Source organism: Cottoperca gobio, chromosome 5 (assembly GCF_900634415.1).
Source record: "Cottoperca gobio chromosome 5, fCotGob3.1, whole genome shotgun sequence".
Taxonomy (NCBI): Eukaryota; Metazoa; Chordata; class Actinopteri; order Perciformes; family Bovichtidae; genus Cottoperca; species Cottoperca gobio.
The window spans coordinates 11,773,004-11,796,843 of record NC_041359.1 but is presented as its reverse complement, the minus strand read 5'-3'; the positions used below and the strand labels follow the sequence as shown (position 1 = coordinate 11,796,843).

The 23,840-nt window shown below is 40.3% G+C and overlaps 1 protein-coding gene across 4 annotated transcripts in view; it reads right to left on the bottom strand.

Moving 5' to 3' along the window:
- Positions 1-1,430: 1,430 nt before the first annotated feature.
- Positions 1,431-23,840, bottom strand: part of kif21b (kinesin family member 21B) — a 67,242-nt gene continuing 44,832 nt past the window's right edge. For 3 of the 4 annotated variants that reach the window (XM_029431193.1, XM_029431195.1, XM_029431194.1), the window contains exons 25-35: positions 23,479-23,547; positions 23,222-23,332; positions 19,977-20,015; positions 16,019-16,155; positions 15,133-15,313; positions 14,719-14,883; positions 13,979-14,096; positions 13,720-13,890; positions 9,277-9,476; positions 8,057-8,193; positions 1,431-6,904 (exon numbers count right to left, since the gene is read on the bottom strand). In XM_029431193.1, the coding sequence (XP_029287053.1) occupies positions 8,094-8,193; positions 9,277-9,476; positions 13,720-13,890; positions 13,979-14,096; positions 14,719-14,883; positions 15,133-15,313; positions 16,019-16,155; positions 19,977-20,015; positions 23,222-23,332; positions 23,479-23,547 (1,291 nt within the window). In that variant the 3' untranslated portion in view covers positions 1,431-6,904; positions 8,057-8,093. The remainder of the gene's footprint in view (positions 6,905-8,056; positions 8,194-9,276; positions 9,477-13,719; positions 13,891-13,978; positions 14,097-14,718; positions 14,884-15,132; positions 15,314-16,018; positions 16,156-19,976; positions 20,016-23,221; positions 23,333-23,478; positions 23,548-23,840) is intronic. The other variant, XM_029431196.1, reaches the window with a different exon arrangement.

Genomic DNA, 23,840 nt, shown 5'->3' with positions numbered 1-23,840 from the left:
TGTTTAGCATGTTCACCACCACCACCTTGTGTTAGCATGCTAACATGTGCTACAGCATGAAACACAAAGTACAACTGAAGCTGATGGTCCTCGTAGTTTTGTAGGTATTGGCGAGTATTGGACAAATCTAATATGTGACTTGATGATGGGGCTAGCGATGAACAGACCGTTAAAGTTCAAACAATTCATCTTCTGGGGACCATTACAGTTTGTCGAGAAATGTCCATCCGTGGACTGTGGAAAGTAGGAATGCAACTAAGGATTATTTTCATTATCGATTAATCTGCTGATTATTTTTCCAGATTATTTGATTAATCGTTTGGCCGATAAAGTGTCAGAAAATAGTGAAAGATGTCCATCCCAAGTCCAAGGTGATGTCTTTAAATGTCTTGTTTGTTAGTCCAAAACCCAAAGATGTTTGGTTTAGTCGAGGACATCTCCATATTTGAGACTCTAAACATTCTTTGCATATATAATTACTTTTAATGATAAATCGATTTTCAAAATAGTTGGCTAATCAATTAGTCGACTAATTGTTGCAATTCTAGCAGAAAGTGGTGGACAAACACACTAACATTGGCATCCCTAGTAAATTATAGTAAGTTTACTTCTAATATTGGAGTTACATTCATTTCAGTTCTCACTAGTAAGCAATGTGGGACATTAACTATTCTCGCAGACTGAATTTCAAATAGATTTTTATTGTAAGAGGGTGATTGATAGAGTAGGACAGAGATTGATGAATCAGCAAGTAAAAGCAAACTTACTGGAGCGTTGTAGTGTAATGAAACAGACGAAGACATTCAAATGAACTTTCAGGAGGTTTTTTATATAGAGAAAGCTGATGGAGCACACACAGCTGGGAAGTGACAGAGAGCGAGTATGGATGTTTATTTATTTGTGACTGGTGTCTTCAAATGTTTTTTGCCTCCTCTGAGGCGTTAATGGTCGTCATACATCACAGTGCTTGTGTATCCCGTCGCGGCCCGGACGAGTTCAGCCCGACACGAGTTAATGATCAGGGTTTGCGAAGGAAATGAAGATGTACGAGTTTTCATTTTCTGTATCTCTTGCCCTGAAGTAGAAAGGAATGCCTCAGGATGAAAAACATCTCCCCATGCCTCCATCTCATCCCTTACAACCTGTTCGCCTGTTTATCCTGAATGATCAATAAACTCCTCGTCCATCTGCAAGGTAAAGGATCATTTTCTTTCTCAGCTGCATCGGTCTTAACATCAGACAAAGGAGATCAAGAGCTAAATGTTGTCTTTAAACAGATGGGGAAATAAAAATCCCAATCAATCTGAAAAACTAATTCCTTTAAGATAAATCCCAGCAGTGTGATCTTGTGAAAAAACTTTTTTTCTTTATGATCCAAATGAAATAAGAAGTCAATACACAATATTCACAGCAGATGACACAAAGGACAGTTGTTTTTAACTTATTTATTTTCTTGAGGGAATGTTGGATCCTTCATTAAATATTTACTTACAGTATTTACAGTAAGATATTTTACATGGCTTGGTCACATGCACATTGTCTTGTAAAAAAAAAACTGTACACACATTTACACTCACTTAAGAGGGAGTTACCTGTGCATTCAAAGGCACAAATGACCTTTGACCCTGCATTTATGTCCCATGAGTACATATTTAACAGACACAGCCACATATGGTTTGACCGTATGTGAGCTAAAGATGTCAACACACGCCTGCGGGATAAATGACTCGAGCAGCTGCAGAGAAGACCTGTGTTGGCGTGTGATAGCCATTTGCCACCGAGCAGCAATTGTGTCCAAATGTGATTCCATCCCCTCAGCAGCCTGGGGCAAAGTTGAAAGTCCTTTCAGCCATACTGATAAAGTGAGCTAAGACGTCACCTGACTTAGAACAGAGTTCCACAATCTGTAGGACAATCTACAATCTTCAGAATAAGTCTGTTACAGATTCAGGATATTAAGTGGATGATTATCAATGTCCTAAATACACATTCTGTTCCTTTAAGGCAGTGGGGCCTGTTGGCTGAGGAGCAAGGCTGTAGCTGAGCTGACTACTTGGGTTTCATTTCCTAGTGGTCATAAGATTGTTGGGCTGGGCTGGAAATGCTCCAGGTGGTATTCACACGATCAGTTTGATGGCAGCTCTCCAACTGTCCTGTGGTCCGATATCTAATACCAGACAGACTGCTGACAGCCACTACACATTGATTTTTTTAGTCTGCCTGGGAAAATAGGTGCAGTCTTTATTTTTGCTTTAAGCCATTTGACCATTAGCTAAATCCCGCCTCCGAGCAGCGATTGTCAAATCCTAGTTTAGCAACCGTAACTAGGCACAGCGGCTCTGTTGTGCACAGTTCTCTAGCGTGACATCATCAAAACTCTGTATATGAAGAGTTTGGAGGGTGGTGGAAGATTCTTCTAAACGTTATCATGTCTGGCTAACTAGCTTACCTGCAGTAGTAAACCAGCGTTGGAGGAGGAATATCATTAAGTAACTATATTATTATGTGAAGCTAAAGGTTAATTAAAAAAAGATCTGTTCAGCGCTGGAACACCCAGTTCGTCCGAGCAAAGGTTTTACTTTATCAGTGTTTAGCTTAGCGGTGGCTTTTTGTTCTGGAAGTACACACTCCAGCCAAACGTGTCATAGATAGTCGGCCTCTTGCGTTTGCCAAACTCATCGGTTTATTCCTAAAAATCCCAATAAAGCATGGAATTGTGTTTGATGGTGAATTTTGATCGGTAAATCTGCCACAGTTGCAGTTGTGCATAACGGAGCAACAGTAACTAGGTAGGGGGGGCTTAGCAAATGGTCATACTACCACTGGGGGGAACCAAAGTCAGAAATGTTCAATTACACACATGCTTTAAAGCTTTCCAATTGAAACTGGATGCTTAAAGGGACCACAGGAATCTACAATTCTTTGTTATTTCACATTTGGCTTCAGAACATCGTTACCAGCTGGTGTACCAATGTGGCATCAGAGAGGGGTATTGATCCAACAATGCTCAATAGTACTTCAGTGTGATATTATCACACTAAAGTACTTTTAGTGTGATAATATCCCTCCTCCTTTTTGTTTTTTTAGATTAAGGTTAGATCCTGCCATCCTGTGTCTGCGATTATATATTTCATAGAGTAATACGGCCTGTTTGTGGTCAGTATTATTAAGAAACATTTTAGAATACCAGCAGACAGCCAGGGAAATAAGGGTGGAGATGGGCTCTCCTGCGCGTCTACAAACGTGTGCATGCTGCTCCGTCAAAGAGAAAATTCTATTTCACAGGTTTGCTATAAAAAGGGGACTTTAAAGGCAGGGACATACTGGGGACTGTCTTTCTATGTATTCCCTGCTATCTTACATACTGTATCAGCACAAACATTAATATAATTAATTTCTAAACCTACTGTAGAGCTAAACAGATGTCATCTTTTCATCACAATTTCAGTGCTCTAAGCCTTGTTTCGGACTCATAAACTCCGTCTTTGTAAACTGAGTCTAAACCTTAGGCTTAAAACATATCTGGAAAACAGTTCACAGAGTATTCACAGCAGTGTTCATTATCCAAAGTGCATATAAATCCTAACTTGAGGTCAATTGATGAGGAAGACATCAACTAACCTCAAATAAATCTCCTCTGGGATATTAAAAAAGGTATGACACACTTATTTACACATCGTCAAGTAATGAAGTGGTGCTGACATCGGCAGAATACAAGCCTCAGAACTCTGGGTAATTTTGGGTGGGGCTGATCCAAGGCCAGATTATAATTTAAGGCTTGTGCTTGGCTATAATAAATCTTCCAAGTGAGCATCTTTTGTGAAGCACACTCAAAATGTTTGGTGCATATTTTATGTCAATGCTTCAGAATTCAAACTAATGGCCAAATCCTTCTAAGATTTTGATAACAAATCCTCTCAGGTGTTAAACATTGAAATTGACAATAGCAGGGGGAATTAATTGCCTACTAAATTGCTATGTTTTGAGGTGACCAATCAACCGATGAGCAGCACTAACATCATGCATCCTTCGGCAAATGTACAAGCACGGGACACCTTAGAGAGTGCCTAAAGCTACAGTACAACGGGATCTTCTCGAGTCTGGAGAAGAGGAGAAAAATAAATGGAGTAAAGAGATAAAGGCGAAACACACCACAGAACTCTGTGAGCAGGGTCAGTTTGGCTAATGAGCACAGATAAAATACATACAGTGAAGGGCCCAGTGGTGTCGGACTCGAGGTCAAATTATGTAGGGCCCATTATGTTGAGGTTAATTTCCCTAATAACCACATTTTGTAACGCTCACTCCAGTCTAACTTCTTTACAATATCCGTATTTTATACATATTATGGTCAAATCAGTGCACATCTTCTTAGAGTTGCAATACTTTCAGCTTTGGCCAGATTGGGAATATGTCATTTAAATTGTGTACAAAAAAGCACAGTACATAGATAATAAGTAAAGGGAAAAGCAAAACATGGAAATTAGTCTTTTCACAAAAAGGGTTGACACATGATAGTACCTTTGAAAAAAATCTCTCAAACAAGGCATTTGGTCAATTCAAAGAGCTACCTAAATTCACAGGGTCAAGTACTGACTAAAGTATGGCCAACATTATCCTTCAACCTATCCCTGAGATTCTAAGTGTGGCAAAATAATAAAATCAAGAACAATTCAACAAATCCGCCTCATCTACACATTTGCATTCACTGCACCACCCCACCCAACAATATAAAACCAAAACCCATAGAATTGCTTTTGGAGAATGTAAGCAGCTTCAAACTGATGTTGGCTACATTAACAATCAGCAGTGCATACTCCCTCTTAGAGGATCTGCAGAAAGTATGTCCCAAGTATTAACTAGCTTCAGCACCTGTGACTGCGGTTTCATGATCCAAGCTTCGTTTAATTATACTACAAGTTTTCTAAATGACCAAAGGATTCCATTCTGCTTGTTTTCAACAGAAGGATTAAGATGTCAGAGCTAAACAACTGTGCTTTGATATTTTGATACAAACAGACTTGAATTGGGTTTTTTATCAAACATCTGTACGACAAGAAGCTTTTAAATGCTCCCAAAAAAAAGCCCAAGTTCATAAACTGAAAGTAAAGTGAATGTTAGCTATTATTTGTATTCAGAATTAAATTAATTCATTAATTGAATTACTGTAGGAGTGTGTATCTATGTGCATGTGTGTCAGTGCATTGCTGCAGTGCTGAATTTGTTTCATTAGAGAGACACTAAATCAACACAGTGAGGGCTGCCAAGACCCATCAGACAAGATGGATAACCGAAACATCCACTGAAATCTTGTGTCTGTGTGTGTCCACGGTTTGTGCATTTGTATGCACACACATAATCTGCCACATAAACAGATTTCAGTGCAAGGGCGCAGGAAGTGTCTCCTGCTCTTTATATGTAGCAGCAAAAAAGTGGAAGAAAATTGGGATTTTTACTAAGAAATACCTCTCAGTTATGACCTACTTTCCCCTAAGTAATCTTGCCTGAAAAGAAGCCGGTAGAGCTGTGCGACTTCTAATTAAATTGGCTTCCCAGCAAGGTTCAGTAGCTGGGAAAACGGTGGACTCTTCAGTAAGGCTGGTCAGTCTGATACAGTGGCTAACCTCAAAGATCAGAGTGGAGCTGAAAGCAGGCAGGGGGGAACTGATAGGGCTCCTATTACCATTTGTGTGGAGGATAAATGGCAGGTATGGGACACACACTGTAGGATGGTCGAGATAATGATCTGGCACTTTGGCCTCAATGGAGTACCTAACTCACACATGTCTTAAGTGTGTGTGCTGTAGGTGTGTACTGTTTGTGTCATGTGCATCTGCAAGGGTGGTTTTTATTTTTGCCGCAGTTAGCACTTCGCAGAGCAGATATTACAATCTGGTCAGATCCTGCGGGGCCAGTGTTACCATAGTTGTGCTACTGGACGTGTGCTTTCCTGTTTGCAGGGTCAGCAGTTAGACAGTCTTATAGCCAGAGAAGCCACAGAGGACACATCCACACAGAGATGAAGAGCCAGGCATGAAATACAAACTTCAAAATGTCAAGCACCAGGTGTTTGTACATAGAGACCCGTAAAAATGTTGCTTCCCACCTCAACAACTGAGGTAGGGAAAATAATAAATTAGTAAAGGTCATTAAAAAAAAATGAACAAGACTTGTGGAACACAATAAAGTTTCAGTGATAAACTGAGAGCGAGTTGAACTAAAAGTGATTGGAGGGTGTAAAAACCATAACATCAAGTGGTGTTTTATGTAACCTTCCAGTTATCAGCAATTTATCATCAACGATGAGCCCATAGCATGATCCTCCAACGTGTCCACTATCAGAACAGTCACAACACTAATGAACACCAACAGTCCTGAATGGAGGAACAGGAGGAAATGGATGTCCCAGTTGTTAGTTAACGTCCCTCTGGGATTTAAATTCGGCCAGTGTCAGACAACAGATACATGAACACACACATCTTTGAGCAAATTCATGTGTCGCTGTTCCACAAGGACTCTGAAACATTGGTGATCTCCTTGTAATACCAGGCGGTGGTAGTTTCTTATGTCAGGAGAGAGAAATAGTTCTTCCTGGAAGATGCGGTTTATATTACCCAAGTAGCATCACACCTGAATGGCACTTTCAAATTGGTAGTTAGAAAACATCTGAAAGGCAAATAACTGTATGCCTTTGAATATGTATTCTGCCTGCACCTTGACAAAAGGAAAAACAACTTGATTGCCTTGGAAACAGTGTGTTTCAGTTTCACAGCTCATTGAGTGAGCAGTGAGCAGTTCACAGGTCAGTGGCTGAAGTCGCAGCAAGATGGCCGACAAAGGGACCACTTCAGGTTGTCACCTCTTCCTCCACACCTTTGACGACCAGATCTTCACTGTGTTGTCGCTAGAGAGAGCAAAAAGAGAGAGATGGGATGATGAGCAAAGCGAAGAGAGAAAATCACAGAGCATCAATCAGGCAGTCTTCCCTTACAACCAATTGTGCATCAGACACAGCGCAAAGAGATTGACTTCAAAATGCACTTCACACACACACACACACACACACACACACACACACACACACACACACACACACACACACACACATGCCCACCACACTTGATTAAAAATCTGTCTCATGGTGTCAGTATAAAGATATACCTCTCTCCAAACTCTCACAATGGTGGAGAATTAAGTATGATTCATCACTCTGCAACAAGTAAATCAACCTGCCCATAAGTCTACTCCCAACTGACGAGGCAGTTTGATTTTCACTTTCCTGCACATTCCCTCGGTGCTAATTATAACACATTGCACCGGTCAATTAGAAAATACCCAGGACAGCATCATGTTTTCCATCAACAATAGCTAAAGAAGCTATATGTGCTCTTTAGTTGGTGTTATGCCATACAATGTCATAAAGAAAGCTCTGGTGAAGTATGCCATTCAAATGTCAATAAATGATACTTGTGATAAATATGAAGGTAACGGCAGTTAGCTTAGCATAGCATAAAGAAATTAATTGTATCTCATTTTGTTAAACCAATGAAAATTAAAGTGTACAAATGTCAAGTTGCGGTTTATGAAGGGGTTATTATATACTGGACTACACAGTGCCATCTTTTTTCCCCCGTTTTCACTTTTTATGCTAAGTGTTTGCTGTCCGTAGCCTCATATTGAACGGAAAGACATGAGGGTGGTATCCATCTTCTAATCTAACTCTTGCTAAGCGTATTTGCCAAAAGAAGTAGAACAACTGGAGCAGCAGACTAATTTGTTTTTCACAAATGAGAAACTAGCAGAACTATGAGTCACTTGTTCAGTCACAGAGAAGCTTTTTGTGTTAGTGAGGCATTGATCTGCAAATAAACCAGCAAACATGATAAAAGCTTTGAAAAATAGAAGTCAAACTTCAGCAGCAGCATGTTAAAAAAGAAAAGGAAAAAAGAATGATAGAAACAGAACAGGAGCAAACAAAAAAAAGGTAAAGAAATACAAACGTAGGAGAAAAGAAAAGCAGCAGGGAAAAAAGGGTGGAAATTAGTTAAGAGAGTACCAGAGGAAGGGAGGGTTGGTGAGCGAAGAAGAGGCAATCATGGGAGGCTGGTGGCTCGGCCTTTGATGGCCAGGACCCGTCGAGGAAGACACGGGGTCAAGCCTGGCACATAGCTCCACAACTTCACCCTGCAGTCACTGGGGTCGAGGAGGAGGAGGAGGAGGAGGAGGAGGAAGGTGAAGAACAGGGGGAGTAGAAAGGCAGAGTTTTCGGGACCAAACAAGAGGATATATTTGCCCGCAGAAATAAAGACATGAGAGATGATAAAGATTAATGATGTGATGAAACAAGAGAGTGAGAAGAGGAGAAGACCAGAAGAAGAGGGAGTAGAAAGTTAGTCAACTTCAGTGAAAGCCCACCAGCTAAACGAGAATTGAAAAAAAAATGAACACAGAGTGTTCCACTTAGATACACACAGTCAACAACCATTACCCCGTGTCTGACGCAACTATGGAAAACACAGATTTAGAGAAAAACAGGATGTAGTATGACCCTCTCTGAGCTACAGAGGCGGACTCGGAGCTGCAGATGAGATGCTTGAGATGAAACAAGCATGAATCCAGTATTTCATTCACATTTTCTCTCTCTGTACCAGTTTGAAAAACTAAAATATAAAAGTTATGTTCAACCTCCAAACCTTCCACCACCCTCCTGATAAGAACGGCATTATTCCATGTTTTTGCTATTGTACTAATTCCATAAAAAGACCAAAACCAACAATGTTAGTTTAACTCTCAACACTTTCTGACTTCCCTACCCTCTTAAAGGCTCTGTGCTCCAAGTGTATGTGTTTCTGGTGATGATTTAAATCTTAAATGTAGAATTTAATTTTTTTAAAGCAGGGTATTGTGAGGACTTTCTAAAGGCCCTGTATAAAGAGAGTGTGTTGAGGAATAAATGTGCATTTATCACTTGAAAAGGCAGTTGAAATTATATAACTTTAATCTACAAACCCTTTCATAACAATAATTTGTTGTGAATAAATAATAAATAAATGGTATTTATTAAGACATAAAAGGTTGCTTTTTCTCTCAACAATGGTAATAATCTTCTAAAGAAATTGTGTTTTTGCCATGTATCCCTTCACTACTTCAGGTGAATGCTGGATAGATTAAAAAACCATTAAAAAAAATATGAATACAATTTGATGGTCACTTCTATTTTACAGCAATGGGAAATATTTTTGGATTAGTGGTGGTGCAGTTTATTGATTTTTTTACCTGGACGCAGTGAAGATCTGTCTTGAGTTGGTACATATGGCATTAATGGGGCTTTCATGACCTCTGACCTCTCCTATGGGGGTGAAGTTTTCTACGTTCCACACCTTCAGCATGCCGCCCCGACAGGCGCTCAGCAGCATGGGTCGCCCAGGGACATGTGCCAGAGCGCACACCCAGTCCTTATGAGCGTTGGGGATTTGCTGTGGAGTGAAAGCAGAGAGAGATAAAGATAATGCATCTCATGTTTTTACATAAAATATACAGAAATGAGAGTCATCTGGGTTATTGCGTTCTTTAAATAGCAGCAGAGAAACATACATTTTTTCATTTCTTTATAGATGCAAGCCATCATCAGTAAAGCCGGTTATTTCTTGAATGGAAAATGCAGTTTGTTGCTAGGCAACATACCGACTAATACTGCATTTAGACTCAGTACTGTGGTTATTCTTAGCACATGTGTCTGTGTGTTCAGTATTTTACAATGATTTGGATTTTACACGAAGCTTTAACAAACTTTGGGTTTTTCTGTTGTTTTTTAATTATTCTCATCTCACTGGGCTGCAGATTCATTTAGCTCTGAACAGAGGAGCACATGCACAGGGAGATAACTTTTATTACCTTTGTCTACTTTTATGTTGTGTTTGATTTGCTTCGTCATTAATTATTTTCATGTTGCATTTTGAGATTAGCTTTCAACCAACAATAACACTGCAAACAAAGCTCCTTTCCATCACTGTGTCCATCACTGTGTCCATCAGGTACCTCGCGTACTAATTTGTTTTCCTTTGTGTGCATATTTAGCAAACTGCAGTTGGTCTGCTCTCTTTCGCTAGTTTTTAAAAAGGCAGTACATTCTATATCTAATCCTCGTTTGCATGCATGTCTATTTTAGCTCTATTGCTTGTGATCTAAACATATGACCCACAAGCTTTAAATAAAAGTATTCCTCTTTAGCTTTCCAAGCAAAAAAGAAAATAAATCAATATTCTTTTAACTGAAAGTATTTTGCCTTGAAACAGCGCTCCAAGATGTTGTCTGTTAATCTGAGCCAAGAACAATTACAATACTGTGTGATATTATGAACTCCTGGATTCATGCTGCTCACACAAAAATCTACTTGAAGGTTTTAAAGTCCATGTTTATGTCCTTTTGCAGAAAACTGATTGACTGCTTTGAACTGTTACGTGTGTTTTTGTGCCACTGACACGGACACAACGGGTTTTGTCCTTTTTGCCCATTCTCTATTAGAGACTGGGCACATACATCGATGGAAATTAGGTTAGTATATATAGTAGTATTAAGGCTGCACAATATATCATTTGATTATTTATTTTTGTTGTCGTTGCGATGTCGACTTGCACGATAAGCACAAACTACAATAATGGACTTTTTGAGTTTGTATTTGAGTATCTGTGGAAATGGGCTTTAAAGTGTTACTTTAATCTGTATTTTTAATATTTTATTACGGTGCATTTTATGTTTTGTTCAATGTGGTAAATAAATAAAAAAGTTGGAAATAATTTATATTTAATTCAACAACCAATTTTTTGTATTTATCGCAAGTTCTATTGTTATAGCGATAGTAAACTTTATTGCATTTCTTCCTCATATCGTGCAGCCCTAATAAGTACTGAAGTACACGTCAACCAATAAGTAAACAAGAAATATCAGTCAAATATATATTAATTTAGAAGCCGTGTCTCCGTTGCATAGTTTGTTCACTGACTATATAAACTGAAATTTTTTGTTCAACTGTAAAATATCAAAACATTGAGGGGATCTATATGGACATTTTTGTAAATGTAATGTGTTTATGGGCCGGGCTATTTTCTTATCGTCTTATCAATGCTGGTCTGTTTGAAGATCTCAGTGGGTTGGCTGTTTCATAGATACAGGATCTTGCATCAGTTATTACAGTAAACCATGTTCAATGCTGTTAATTTATGTGCAGATTGTTAATTTATGTGCAGAGCTAGATGAAGTTGATTACTTTTTCTTAGCTCTTATAAATTAAACATTATCTGTGTTTCCTTCTTCTCGGAAACATGTGTTGATATACATGTCTTTTAAACTAGTTTAACATAAATATTACATGGGTTTAAAATATAGTGCCATTTCAGTATAATCTAATTCCCTTCATGACAGCTGACAAATCAGCAGTTTTGTCTTTCCCAGTAGGCCAGTATAGGCCAGAAAAGGTTGAGAAATTAGAAATCCTTCCTTAGAACAATAGAAAAATGAAGGAAACCCTTGGAGAGGCAATTCCTCCCCCCGCCCCCAAATCCACGGGTAGTTGGAAGTGCAATAAGAGCCGTACAAAGGGAATAACGAGTACAAAAAATAAAGAGAAAGTTCTCACATATATTACATCTACATCGCTATCAGCTATCGCTAGCAACACCTCACTGCACAAACAGTTGCATCAGCACAAACCAGTAAAACAAACACAAACCTGAAGATGTTTTTGGAAGGTATGCTATTTATCAAGCAACCGGCAATCCCTATACTTCAGTGTTCAGTAATTATAAACAAATTGCTTCACATATTCCCTAAAGAAACACACTATAGCGTATGCCTTTTCACAGAGGGGTTGGAGCAGATCAGCTTGCAGCAGCAATCCTGGAGGAGGCAGAGTCCACTGACTGTAAGATATTCTATTGTACCCCAAGCCACAATTTGATCCTATTACATAATTAGAAAGAGACTACTGAGTTAGAGAGGCTGTAAAATGGATTGTGTTGGCTGATTTACAAATGAGGTTAAAGTCATATGCCACAGACCACAGAGTTGATTTAATTCAGCCTTTGAATTTGAATAATAATGTCTTATGTTCTCGTTTTCTCTGTTTGGATAAATAAAGGCTAAATAGAACTTATGCAAACAACAAGAAAGTGCATCTTAATATGCATATTACTGTGCATGCAAATAACTAAGCCATATCCACCCACGAGGTGCGTTATTATGCATTATTAATGTATGCAGCGGGAACAGAGGTTACATGAGAGCCACCGCAGGAACACATGCATACAAAGACACACAATGACTTTTCTCTCTGGTACCTGTGGATCTGATGTGTGTGGGCTCTAACGCCCTGATGTTGACTCACTGCTTCCCTGCACATTGCACATGACAGCACTCTGTTGACTTTCTCCACAGAGAGAACACTCTAGTGTAAAGGGAGACATGAAGGAAGCTGTCCACCAACTGATCACTCAACGGACACCACCGTTTTTTAACTGTCACAGCCCAGCCAGTGTCAGATAACGAGCAAAATACAATCTCTACTTGGGCTGTGTGGGCGCAGAAGGTGTGTGTGTCATAATCTTTCTTCTTCTATGTCTATGATAGGGACGCAACTACAGTTATTTTTATTCTCAATTATTTAGTTCTTCAGTTAATCATTTAAACATGAAGACATCTTCAAATGTATTTATTTTTTTACTCCAACCAATAATTATTTCATAATGGAATTAACCAGGAAAAGCATCAAAAGCTTGAACCAGCAAATGTTTGGCATTTTCATCCAAGCTAGCGCCTCTAGGGATGGCAAAGTCCGTCTTTCTGACATATCTCAACAATTATTGGATGGATTGCCATGGAAGACATTCATGTCCCCCTCCCCATAGACCGTAGTTACTGTAGTAACTTTAGTGATCAGCCGACTTTTCATCTAGCGCCGCCTTCAGGTCACAATTGTAATTTGTCCAATAGTTTAGTTTATGATACATGCCAAGCTAATGGCACCCACATCAGCATCAGCTGTACTTTGTGTTGTTTTGGGAGCAAATGTTAGCATGCTAACACTATGAACTAAGACGTTGAACATGATAAACTACTAAACATCAGTATTTTAACTTTGTTATTGTAAGTATGTTAGCATGTTGGCATTAACTTTAGCTTAAAGTACCGCCTGACAGAGCTGCTCAGATGGCTGCAGACTCTTAGTCTTGTTGCTTGATAAATTACAATTGATGATCAAAATCTGTACTCCACAGTAGAAGCAGTGAAGCTGTTCTTTGTATTTGGCATCCTCACTGATTGGAATCACTTTCCCACAATAATCTCCTGAAGCCTTTTTATACTGTGTTGGCACTATATCTCCTGCACTACATGCACCATATGGAAAGACTGGCTTTGCTCAAAGGATGATAAAGGTCAAGAGATCATGAATTAATAGCCTCAGAGAACGATGCACTGGCTCTGAAGCACAGCCAGGGTGCTAAACTTTGATGTATGAACTCTACCTGAATGTAAAATAGTTCTGCTTTCTGCTTAATTCAACCCCACTGACCTCACGTACACGTGTAGAAACATACAACTCATGCAGCCATTTTTTTTAAACAACTCGTAGCTAGTGTCAGTATGTTTCAGCATGGTAAAAGAGACGTGCTTTAGGCTTTAAGAAACAGCAAAACATAACAACATGCAGGCACACATACACACCTGAGTGAGTTCCTGATGCTCCAGATCCCATTTTTTGATGCCGTTGTCTCTGGACCCGCTGAACAGCACATCTCCCTGTACAGCCAAACACTCAATGCCGTCATAATGGGGTGGCTCAAAGTTATGAGCTGGACCTATATTACCCAGAGTTCCCTCTGCCACGTCAAACACCTGAGGAGAGAACAGGAAGCAGGAGATTGTAAGAGAGAGATGGATCTGCATCTGAGACACTGGGGTCTGGTCTGTGTGAGTGTGGTACCTTGACATAATGGTCTTTGGAGCCAGTGATTACTTGATCTTTGCCTAGCAGAGACTGTCCCACTGTCAGACAAATGACAGACCCGATGTGGCCCATCAGCTTCCCCATCCCTTGCATCCTACACACACACACACACACACACACACACACAGAAAAGGAGGTGAAGCAAAGGACCGTGAAATTCATTACTTACAAGAATTTGATTTTCAAGGTTTCACCGTATTAAATCACTTTCCGTCTCACGAGTGAAGTAAAACTGCTGAGACGCAGCTATGCCATCGGCAGAGTGTTTTATACATTCATTTTTCATTTCTGGGTTGTTATGCATCATTAAGTGGGTCTGAGCCCCTCAGCGTAAACTGTCTGGTCCAATCTGTTAATCATTTCCCCGTAGACGCATAAAACTGAGGAAAAGACGGTGATGCCGCTGGATTTCAGAAACGTCTGCCTCGTAGAAAACATATTCATGTACACACCAGAGTTCCTGCATTTTCTTTTGACAGCCTTTTTAATATCTTAAATCAAGAGTTAATTAGCTCTCCACGTCTAAATGAATTTAGAGCTGGCTGGTCACAAAACTATCTGACTGACATTTAATGGTTGATGGCTAACGAATAAATCAGTGAAGGAATTCATGAATACACAGATACGTGACTAAATGAATACTTAAACAAACAATTGGATGAGTAGTTCAATGAATAAATTAATATACGAGTAAATTAATGAATGTAGAAATGTACCTGTTAAGGTCCCACATGCGAACAGTGTTTCCAGCAGCAGCGTAGAGCACCGATCCTGACGGGTTCAGGGCTATCTGGTTGATTTGACACTCGCCCTGTGCAAAGCTTATTGTGCGGGTGGTGGTGCCCGCACATGCATCACCTGAAACCACCTGCCCCGATGAACTGTGGGGATTAAAGACATAACGTATAAGAGAGAGAGATATGAGGTGGAGACACAAATGGGAACAGAGACCAAGACAAGTGTAATGAGCAGAACTTTTTTTCTTGATGCATTTCATATCATATTTTCCCACATTTAATTTGTCACTTTGCCACACGCATATCCCTAAATCCCTTCTATAAAATATCTCCTCAGCTGCATGTTACTGCTCCAAACCGTTCCATCTGGCTGGTTGCGGGGGGGAAACTTACGTCAACGTGCGGACACACTTGGCAGAGTCGCGGATGTCCCACACCTTGATGTAGGACGTGGAAACAGAGAAGACCAAACAGGAGGAAGGACTATATTTGATTGACACCACGTTGTTTGGGTGGCCTTTGAGGGTGACGATCTCTTGACCTGTTACCAGGTTCCACATCTTACAGGTGCGATCTGCAGGAGGAGAGAAGGGCCGTTCAAATACTCAATAATTAAAAATATAGCTTTTGCTCTAAAGTTTCCTAATTAACACATTGTATCGCAATTGCACACAAACAGACAAAAATAACAAATTGGCCGTTTAATATTTCTGTTTGTGCAGAATCTAGGCATTGTTAATTGTTAATTAATATTCAATATGAAAAATAATCTTATTCATATTCTTGCAGAGTTAGGTGAGAAGTTCAATACTACTTTCACACCTGTACAGTCAAATATAAACCAGCCAGTTAGCTAAGCTTAGCATAAACACTGGAAACAGCTAGTTTGGGCGGCTGTAACTCATTCCATGGGGTCTTGGCTTGTATGCAATATGTTAAAATAATAACAATAACATAAACATAACAATTATTTGTGGGAATAATAATCTTTCATTCTTTTTTGACTTTCGGTAACAAACAAGAGATAGTGTAACGTTACCTTTGGAGAGAGCCAGGCTAGCTGCTTCCCTGTTTACAGTCTTTAAGCTAAACTATGAATCCATACTTTAATGGACCGACATAATCAATCGTCTCATCATATAAGCGTATTTCCCAAAATGTTGAACTAACCTTTTAAGTGCTGTAATTGTTTTGATATAACAAGTTATTATGTTATTTTCTTTAACGTGATCAATAATATCCATTTTCTATTTAATATCCAATTAAAAGAGCTGTGTACCTTTAGATCCAGTGAATAGCAGCTCATCGGTAGCATCCACACACAGGACAGGCTTCGAATGGCCCTCGGCTACAGAAACACACTGCAGGGGCGCCGTCCGACCCCCCTTCACACCCCCAATGGGATTGATCACACCCCTAAAGATCACACACACATACAGTGTCACAGTCTCTTCAATATAAATCAGCGAGGCAGTTTATTTCCACATATCTACATGTACGTGTATGTAAAACACAAACACAAACATGCACACAAAAACACAAATATTCTTTCCATTATACAAATACAAACACATACAGATGATGCACATCTCCTAAAAAATATATAAAAGATATGCAATAACAAAACTTCCTGTTGCTTCTCTGAGCCCACCTGCTCCATTGCTCCGGCCTGCCTTCAATTCCCCTCCCTGCTTTCCTTTTGTTGTGGAACAGACCAATTAAGGCACTACAACAGCAAGAGCTGTTTCCTATTCAACTCGTCTTTTCGTTTTCCCCCTCTCTCTCACACACACAAGTGCACACACACTCTCTCTCACACTCACACCCAGTCTGTCCTATGTTATATGTGTACTCCATCTCTCTAGCTGAACCTCTGCGCCCTCATCCCCCAAATCGATGTCCCACTGACAGACTGGAGTCTCAGAGTGCCTGGAGAGCAGTCAGCGGAGTGAGACAGCAGGCAGAGGCTGAGAAGAACAAGAGGAAGGAATGTGGGAAAATTGGTCCCTGGTGGGCTTCCTAATAACGCCAGTGCTGGTTAGTATGTGTCAATGCATGTGTGGGTGAGAGAGTGTGAGGTATAGAGCAAGAGAATGTGAGGAGGGAAAAGAGGATCTGAAATTACACACAATATTTGACACAGGTTTTGTTCCTGCACAGAAGGGAGTGCTTTAAACTTGTCGAGGATGGCAACATGCTCCTCTTCTGTGCCTGCACCTACGCTGATGTCCCAGCGTGAAAGCACACACACAATTCAAAAATTAAACACTAAACCATACTTTCTGTGTATCTTACATTACAGTGAAAATGCCAACCAAAATAAAGACTGCCAATCATCAGCCAGTGAAAAAAAGATTGCATGCATGTCTGCCAAATCTCAAGAGACACAAAAGAAAACCGACTTGTGCAGAATAAGCTCAAAACAATTGTTAACATCAGCCACAGCCTGGGGGACCAACTACACAGCAGCCTGCAACTCAAAAATAAACCACAGCACAACGTCCTGAGACGTCACCATCACCACATGCAGCGTCTATTCTCCGCCAGACAGGTGGGAGCTGACTATCAGTTCAGCACCTCCACAGCTAATCGCATTTTGGTGTCCGGGGAAAATGGTATGTGGTACATGAGGGTAAGTGGAGAGATGTTAATCGAAAGCATAGTCAGTTTATCAGCTTCTGCAAAGCTGCAGAGCTGCAGAGCTGCAAACACTGAGTGTGATGGCAGGTGTATGGAGTTATCCCGTAATCACATGCAATCTGTCTCACCCAATTCCATTTTGGAAAGACTAATAATAGAACGGAGGTATTTCTCTTGTAAAATAAGAGGAGGAAACCATACTTGTGACTAAGGATGTCCGATCGGAGGGCCGATCAAGGCATTTTTTAACTGATTGGTATTGGCTATATTGAGCCGGATTTCTTTTACGTCAGCTGTCACACAGGTGGTTTTTACTAGCAAAGCTTAAATGCACAGCAATTAAACAAGTGCACCCATAGTCACCACACCATAAACAACAGTAAAATGCATTATGAGACAGTTTATTTATGTTATTTACCTAATTTATGTGAACTTGTTTCATTTCAGCTTAGTGTGAGTCTCTTGCGTTTTGCTGTCGTCTATTATGCAGCCTTTCACGGCGGGAGGGGTTCTGCCCCTGCTCGGTGGAGAGCGGCCAACAACACACTCACCACGCCACAACAAGTGCATTAAAGCCCCGCGAGCCAATAAGAGCAATTTATTAAGTAATCTGCACAAAAGATGTACAGGCGATCAAAAATAATCACTCAACGAAATATAGTAAATACAGTTAACTCAACAACAAACAGCTTAAAACTTTTAAAAGGAGAAATTACAAAAACATTACAGAGAGGGTTTGTAATTGTATACTTTGTTATTTTTTAAAAAGAAATCAACAAAACAAAAATTAAGGAACAGATTGGATGCAGGTAATAGTTTCTTAATTCAATACAGAGCTATTAAATTCTCATCTTGATTTCAATAATTATCTAGGAAATACTAATACTGATCCGGACTGATGTCGGCAGATACTTGATAATAAATTAATCGGATCGGGGGCAAAAAAAGTTATTAGGGACATCCCTACATGTGACATGTGATTAATATGATGTATTTTTAATAAATGAGCGGGGAAGAATTGTATTTTTTTAATAACACTTTGGGGTGCAGTTTCATTTGAATGAACCTTATCACTCTGAAGGCTGTTAACCCTAGCATGTTGTCCGAGGAAGGCCTCATGCTCCATCCTCATTGGTTGGAATGGGAAGTCTGGTGCAGTAAGGCGTTAATGCTGTGATATATTTAACTTTAAAATGAATAAAAACATAACGTCTCTTACCTTATTAGATTGTGTCAGAGCCCCTTACTTCCAACCACTTGCAAACTACCCTTTTTAACCTACCAGGGGAACCATTATGTTGCATTATTTTAAATACTTCCTCTTTTGATTTTCTCTATAAAAAGGGACATACTGTATACTGCATACTGCACATACTATAATATTGCTTAATGCAGCACTCTATTTCTCACAGAACAGCACTGGTCCAAATGGCAGAAAGTGTTCCCATTCTATCAGCAGCTGTGGGAGATATCATAGTGTGCTGTTTTATGCGCAATGCGAGGGCTGCTAATGGCTGTTGCAGGGCCAAGCACCAAGAGACCAGCAGACTAATGAAAACATGGAGGGAGATGCATGTGCTCTTTGGAATACACAGAAAAACAAGACCGAAGAGCCTTGGTGAAAGGTGCATCAATACACAGAAATAGATTGACCGGGAAGTTCATTATTATATAATTGTAGTTTATTTCTCTTAAAAGGAATATACAGCCAGCAGTCAATAAGCATAGCTTAGCATAAAGACCTAATAACCTGCCTGGCTCTGTCCAATGGGAACTCATTAAATAACTAAATAACTCATTAACATGTTACATTGCGTTTATTAGGTAGAAAAACTGAAGTATAAAAACCAGGGGCTCTGCTGGTTACCTGGCAACTTACAGTGATGCTAATGCACCCGGTCAAGATATAGTCCGGCGGCACATAACGCCCCGCCCAGGCCCCCCCCCCCCACGTAACACCACAGTTTGTTGTTTTAAACAAACAAGAGATACTGTACATGTTCATTAGGGATCTTTAAAAGGTGCTGGTAGGCAGATATTACCATTAGAAAGAGCCAGGCTAGCTGTTTCCCCTCGTCATGCTAAGCTAACTGGCTGCTGGCTACAGCTACAAATTTAACAGACAGACCTATGAGACACCAATCTTCTCATCTAATGCTCGAAGAGGAAGCAAGTAGGTGTATTTAAAAAATGTACACTATTCATTTAACTCTTGTGTATTTTTAAACATTTAAACTTGCGCAGTCCTTACTGGAAATGAAGTTATGACTTGAAATATCAGGTGGATACAATCATATATAAGATGTCTGTTTGAATATTATTTGCATCATATTTGCTTTTTTTCAGCTGCAGCCTGCAGAAAAGTGGTAAGGTTCATTCAGGTCTTGTGTGCGAGCAACACCACAGAGAAACACGACATCACAGGTGGGAAATGGCCGGCAGGTCAAGAATGCCGCATGTGGTTAAAACATGCACCGCAGTGGCCTCGCCCAGAGGGGGGAAAAGCAGGCACTGACTACCGGTGGAGACGAGATGACACCAGGTGAGTTAACAGGCAAATGGGATAAAACAGAGAGTCACAAACACAGTTCCTCTACCTGAGCACCTCGGAGAGCGAGGAGTCGCTGTCATCTGACCTGGAGGCAGAAGAGGAGCAGGAGAGGGGAGGGTGGGGTGGGAAGAGGACAGGGTTAACCACACTAAGGAAAGACAGAAGGGTTACTGGCAAAGGGTTAAAAGGGAGGAGTGACTGGAGGAAGGGTTTTAGATATAAAGCAGTGAGCAAACTGGAAGGAAAGCTCAGTCAAACAATAAAGCGTGTCCAGTGATTAACAGGCTGTTTGCCCTGAAATGTGCTTCTTCCTAAAGAAAACCACTGACCAGGCCTTATTCCTTGACCGCTGTATATAGGTGTTTTCCTTGGTAAAGCATGTTTACTGTAGGTACAATCACACTGAGCCATGGCTGGTTTAGTGGACTTTTCCCTAGTGGTGTTAGGACTAACATTAAAGGTTAAAATACATAGTAAGACATTTTGGCTTGTTCTCTTTCTTGACGAGAGTTAGGTGAGAAAGTTAATACCACTTTTAGGAAACGAGGGAACAGCTAACCTAGCTCTGTCCAAAGGGAACAAAATGTGCCTACCAGCACCTCTAAAGCACACTTATAAACAGGTTATATCCCCTTTGAATAAAAAAAACATACAAGATACAATTTGTGGTTTTACATGGGGTTATGTTGTGTACAGTTTACTACCATTCAAACAAAGAAAGATGCGTTAATTATTGAACTTTAGAAAGTGCTGGCAGCTGGATTTTATTACCTTTGGACTCACATTTGGTGTACAGGCATGCGGAGAGTGGTATCAATCTTCTCATCTAACTCTCAGCAGGAAAGTAAAAAGGCGCATGTCAAACAATGTATTTGAACAAAGGAGGGAAAAAGGTACTGAAAGGAAGACGGAAGGAGTTAAGGAGGGAACACTGATGCCAAAATAGTCATACACAGAGGTCAACTAACTGCACATACAATTTCTATACTTGTGCAGCCCCAATGTATGACTCCCCTGATGCCAGTGTCCACTCACACATCTACTCTTTCCAGCCATATACAGGGATTAGTGCAGAAAAGAACATAAGGAACGGCAATCAGGGTTAACGGAAGGGAAAATCCAGACGGGGCCCTTTTAAAGCTGTCGAGGGAAAAATCCAGACCACACCAATACAGTACCTCCACTGTGTGAAACAGTGCAATAAAGGGGTTATTATATTGTAAATATTTTATAGCCTCAGGTTTGTCACTATAAGAGCCTGTGCTTTACACTCTGCGCATGAAATAATAAAACAAAATGGTTGTGTATATATCCAGAGGGAACAACCGTGTTAAAAGGTGATTCCTCCATTTCTTGGTATATACTACCGGCCACAGCGGCTATTAGTATAGTGATATCAGTTAGAGTCTCAATCCTTTTAAAAAGGTGTTGTTTTCCGAGGATGCAAATGTAATGCGACGATAAATACACTCTGGGATTCAAAGCCTCTTTATCCAACAGAAGACACGAAAACTTTAAAATCAAATGCCTGATCCTTGTCTCAACCAATAGGCAACCAATCTCTTCAAATTGGAATTGCTTGAAAAACAGAGGCAGAATGCATCCATGCAGTCCCAAACACACTTCAGAACATCGTGATCGCCTTTCTTTACATAACAGACGGCGTGTTTTTTGACCCCCAATTACCCAGAACACAGACTGGCTTTCTTACTATTTGTTTAATAAATTAGCTTAAAAGATTAAGTGTGAGTTAGGTCAGTGTCAGTTACGTAAGGACAAAGAAACCAAACAAAATGAAAATGATGAATCTTTGGCAAAAAAGAAATGTGTACCCAGTGTTCACTTCGAAACATTTACCTCGCCACACCTCACTTAAAACTAAGAGTGCAAATGACAAAATGATTTTAATACCTTCCGTCAGATTGCAACAATGCAAATGGTGCCTGAAACAAAAGATGAAAGGGAAAAAAGCTTATACCATTTCATCCTCAACACCATGCTGGGAAAGCTTCTCCTGTGGGAACTACAAACGCGGCCCTAAACATAAATGTCCTCCCACGCTGCCACCGTGAGTTAATTCAAAATGGCTTCCAATCACGACAGCTGCCTGGAAAAATGACAAGCGCCAACACATTTACCTACCCCTGCTCCAGATAATGAGGACCCGCTGGCTCCAACACACAAATATTCACACATTCAGCACACACACACACACACACACACACACACACACCCTAACTCATTTCACACAGCATCCTCGCTAACAATTAGGGGTCAATAAAGCTGAGAAATGTTTCATATAAATAAAGATAAAAAAACAAACAAGTTTAGAGCAGACCCAAACGCTGACTGAAATTAACTGCTGACATTTGTCAGAGCGGAAAGCTGGAATTGATTGTGATCAGGAAGGGAAGAAAGCGCTGGTTGCTCACTCCAGACTTAGCATGTTAGCAGCTGACATTAACATGCATCTACAAGGAGAAGTGTTTATAATAATCCGTTAACCTTTATCCATGAAAATAGGATGACAAAGAAAAAACAGGCCAATTCAACACCAAATCTAAGTATAGCCTCAAAAATTACCATACATTTTAATCTAATTCTCTCTGACAGTGTCACCACACCTGAATATTATGAGATAAGATTTATCACCGGGTTGTTTAATTGTTAGATTAGATTGCACATGCCGATTTGTCTTTCTCTTGCCCAAATGCAGATCATGCGCATTATTATCATGCACATCACGTCACCACATATTGTTTTTTCCCCACACCCACAACTGCACTGACAGTTTGCTCCTACAGAGGATGTTACTGCTTCCCCCCTAATTTGCATTTGTTTCCTGGTAACTCGTATGCATCGAGTGGAAACACACTGCAATTACACCGTGTTGTTAGTGTGGGCTAAATGTAGCCTGTGGTTGTGGTTTGGATGATCAGATCTTCAATGCCTCCTGAGTGCACTTAACACCTGGATTATGTGAATGTTTGCACCGTCTATCCTCCCAGAAACTAGATTAATGCCTGATGAAAAGTCTTTTTGTCTAAAAGTGGGATTCATCTGAAGATAAACAGTTTGAGAACAGCACATTCTTAAGAAGGTTATCCTTTCTCTCAAAAGGTCTGACCTTCAGCCTATCTACAGGGCCAGGGAAGATCTTACACCACGGAGGAGAAAAAAAGAAAGAAAGAAAAGTAAAGGAATGGTTTTAAAGTGACACTAAATTGATCAGATGAATGCGGGGACACAAGCCGTGTGTGAACGTATGTATCTGTGCAAGAGTGCACTCACTTGTCCAGAGCAGAACCTTGGGTTTGGTTGCTGGTGAGCCTTGAGAAGACGTTGCGGTCGTTCCTGGTCCTCAGAGGAGGGGAGGAGGGGGGAGTGTAGCCGTCAGTGGCCCTGATAAGGAGCGGGATGTTGAAGAAGGTTAAGGAAGGACATGAAGAGTTAAGAAGGAAGGAGTATGAAAATTACATTACACATTTAAAAAGTGTCATCAATCTGCCAACAAAATAGCTTTAATTTGAGCATTACAGTGCATGTACCTGTACGCGCGGTCGTAAGATTTCCTCCTTGTTAGAGGGGAAGTGTCATAACCCCGAGACTGCCTGGGACTGACACACACACACACACACACACACACGCACACGCACACATGCACACACACACACACAAAAGCAAACTAAGCCAATCTTCAAGAGAGTGCACAGGAGGAGGATACACGTCTATGTAAACTGTTGGGAATCAATAAGCAACAAGGGTTTATGCAATTTAACAGCATTTCTAGCAGACTAATGCAACTGGCAGACTCATTTCTTTAAAACTCAAATCGCACACACCCAGGCTTCCCATCCCTGAGGACTGATGCAAATTTAATTCATCTCTCCCTGAAGCAGTTTTATAACCT